Source organism: Montipora capricornis, chromosome 14, assembly GCF_036669925.1.
Source record: "Montipora capricornis isolate CH-2021 chromosome 14, ASM3666992v2, whole genome shotgun sequence".
Taxonomy (NCBI): Eukaryota; Metazoa; Cnidaria; class Anthozoa; order Scleractinia; family Acroporidae; genus Montipora; species Montipora capricornis.
The window spans coordinates 23077991-23080490 of NC_090896.1; the positions used below are offsets into that span (position 1 = coordinate 23077991).

At 40.1% G+C, this 2500-nt stretch overlaps 1 protein-coding gene across 1 annotated transcript in view; it reads right to left on the reverse strand.

Moving 5' to 3' along the window:
* LOC138031715 (putative ATP-dependent DNA helicase Q1) overlaps window positions 1-2500 on the reverse strand; it is a 4833-nt gene that overhangs the window by 1708 nt on the left and 625 nt on the right. The window contains exon 2 of the mRNA XM_068879352.1: window positions 45-492. Coding sequence (XP_068735453.1) covers window positions 45-492 — 448 coding nt within the window. The remainder of the gene's footprint in view (window positions 1-44; window positions 493-2500) is intronic.

A 2500-nucleotide genomic window follows, 5' to 3' on the forward strand; every position in this document is an offset into this window, starting at 1 on the left:
AGTCTAAAATGTCAATGATGGAAATCGATAAAACTTGGACTTACCAGTGCCGTAAAACATGAGCTTCATCGACAGCAACAGCACAAAGTTTCTTTATACTCAACATGCATCGCCAGCGCCCGTTCATAAGCCACGCTTCAGGTGAGCCATAGACAATTGAATATTCTCCTTTCTCTATCTTTGCACGGTCAACTTCAACGTTTGAAGAAATATTTACGGCAGACAGGCCAAGTCTTTTCAAATACTTCACTTGATCTTCCATCAGACTAACCAATGGAGACACAACAACAACAATGGGCCCGCTTTTGTCGGAAACATGGTCAAACACGAGCGGCAGAGCCTGGTATATTAACGATTTCCCGGATCCTGTAGGCAAGTTAACAAAAACATCTTCCTTCTCGACGCAGATGTTTCTGATTGCAAGCTTCTGGTAAATATTAAGCTCGGAAATTTTGAACTTTGAAGACGCTTTGCGAAAAGCTTCTTTAAGCGCTGCCGTTTCGATTTATGTTGCTTGTGATATTTTCCACGTGAGGACCCCGAGAAAAAGCCATATCTGATTGGACGAGTCTCAAACGGCGACTCTGGCGCGAAAAGGTTCCTGAAAATGGAACCCAAGCTGTGATTGGTCAATTTGGAGAAAGGAATGTGGTTCGGATGTCAGCAGCCGTTACTTTTGGGGGAACGTTGTGTGACATCCAAAAAACGGCTGCGAGGGAGACTACTATATGGTCTGCCCTCCTACGAACTTGATAAGCTACAAAGAGTTCAGAATACTGCGGCTAGGCTGATTGTGGGAGCTCGTCGATCTGACCATATGACCCCTATTTGGAGGGATCTCCACTGGTTGCCTATACCTGCTAGACTGGAATTTAAGATCCTGCTTGTTACGTTTAAGTGTCTCCACAATCAAGGTCCATCTTACCTCCGCGAGCTACTCAAGTTTCGGAATCCTTCACAGACACTTCGCTCCTCCATGCAATCCTTACTTCAGAACTCGTACCGCCCTAATACCCTCTACTATGGTGAGAGGGCGTTTGCCTTCGCTGCTCCTACACTGTGGAACTCTATACCTGAGCATATTAAGTTAGCCTCGTCTCTGTCAACTTTTAAAACGGCACTTAAAACTTACCTTTTTCGTCGCCACCTCCTTCATGGCCAATGATACCTTTGTAGCTTAGGTGTTTTAATTTTTAGTTAGGGTGGTTATTACTAATTTCCTATTATTATTGTTCAAGTGAAGCTATGATCTTTGCAGTTATGAGAGCAATTTTTGCAATTGCATAGAGAAGCCTGAAAAATTCAGGACTTCAACGGGGTTCAAACCCGTGACCTCGCGATTCCGGTGCGACACTCTAACCAACTGAGCTATGAAGCCACTGACGTTGGGAGCTGGTCATTTGTGGGTTCTAATGGTCCCGTGAGGAATGAATCAGGCTTCTCTACGCAATTGCAAAAATTGCTCTCATAACTGCCAAGATCATAGCTTCACTTGATTTCATATCCGCAGTTCACATATGATTCATTTCGTATACCATTTCATCATTGATATTATTGTTATTATTTATTGTAAGTGCATTGAGATTTTTAAATGAGCACCAAGAACGTTTCTATTATTATTATTAATAATAATGCCGGCAAAATTGACAAAACTTTTAACAAAATGCGTCCATTGTTGCAAGGGTCAAAAAACAAAACCATACTTATTAAGCGAGGCAATTGAGGTATACCATGCATTTTTCGTGTTTTTAAACACGTGGTTTCATTCCTTTAACAGAAACTTGACGAAGTGGCAAAATATTGGCATTACGATGTGTTTCGTTCAAGTTATTGCTGAAATCGAGCTCAAATAACGTCTTCATATTTTCTTTTTGATAATCGGCGAAATAGTGACGTGGGATGTTTACGAAATGAATAAGAATAATTCCTGGTGAGCTGTACCATGTATCTATTTGCTGTTGTTAGATATGCAATATTTGCCATAAATACACGATAGATTTTGCTAGGATAGATCGTATTAAAGTGGCTTTTTATATATTATTGAACCCTGTGTGTAGCCTCAAGGATCAGGTTACAGTCATATAGTCAATGCTACAGTCGGTTCTCCTAAACAGTACTCCATACATTCTGAGGGAAATGTCGCTATTTTGTTCGTCTTTTGGTTTAACTAAGGGCTTAGTAATGACCATTGTAATCCAAACTTTGTTTTGCACAGGATTGCAGACTGAAGAGTTTGGTTTTAAACACTATTTACACGGTACTCCATCAAACGAATATAAATGAGAACTTATTACTCAATTAATCTTTTAAGTTCCCGCAATAGAAGGGAGTACTGTTCAAAATGAAGGAATTTATTTATTCTAAGGGACAAATTCACAATCAGTTACTTTGCAGTATTAAATTCTATCCATAACCATTCAAGTTGTATCGAAACATACCGCACTGGCCTTGAAAATTACCACATACTTGTGGAATACTGTGTGAAACACCGTTTTGTAGT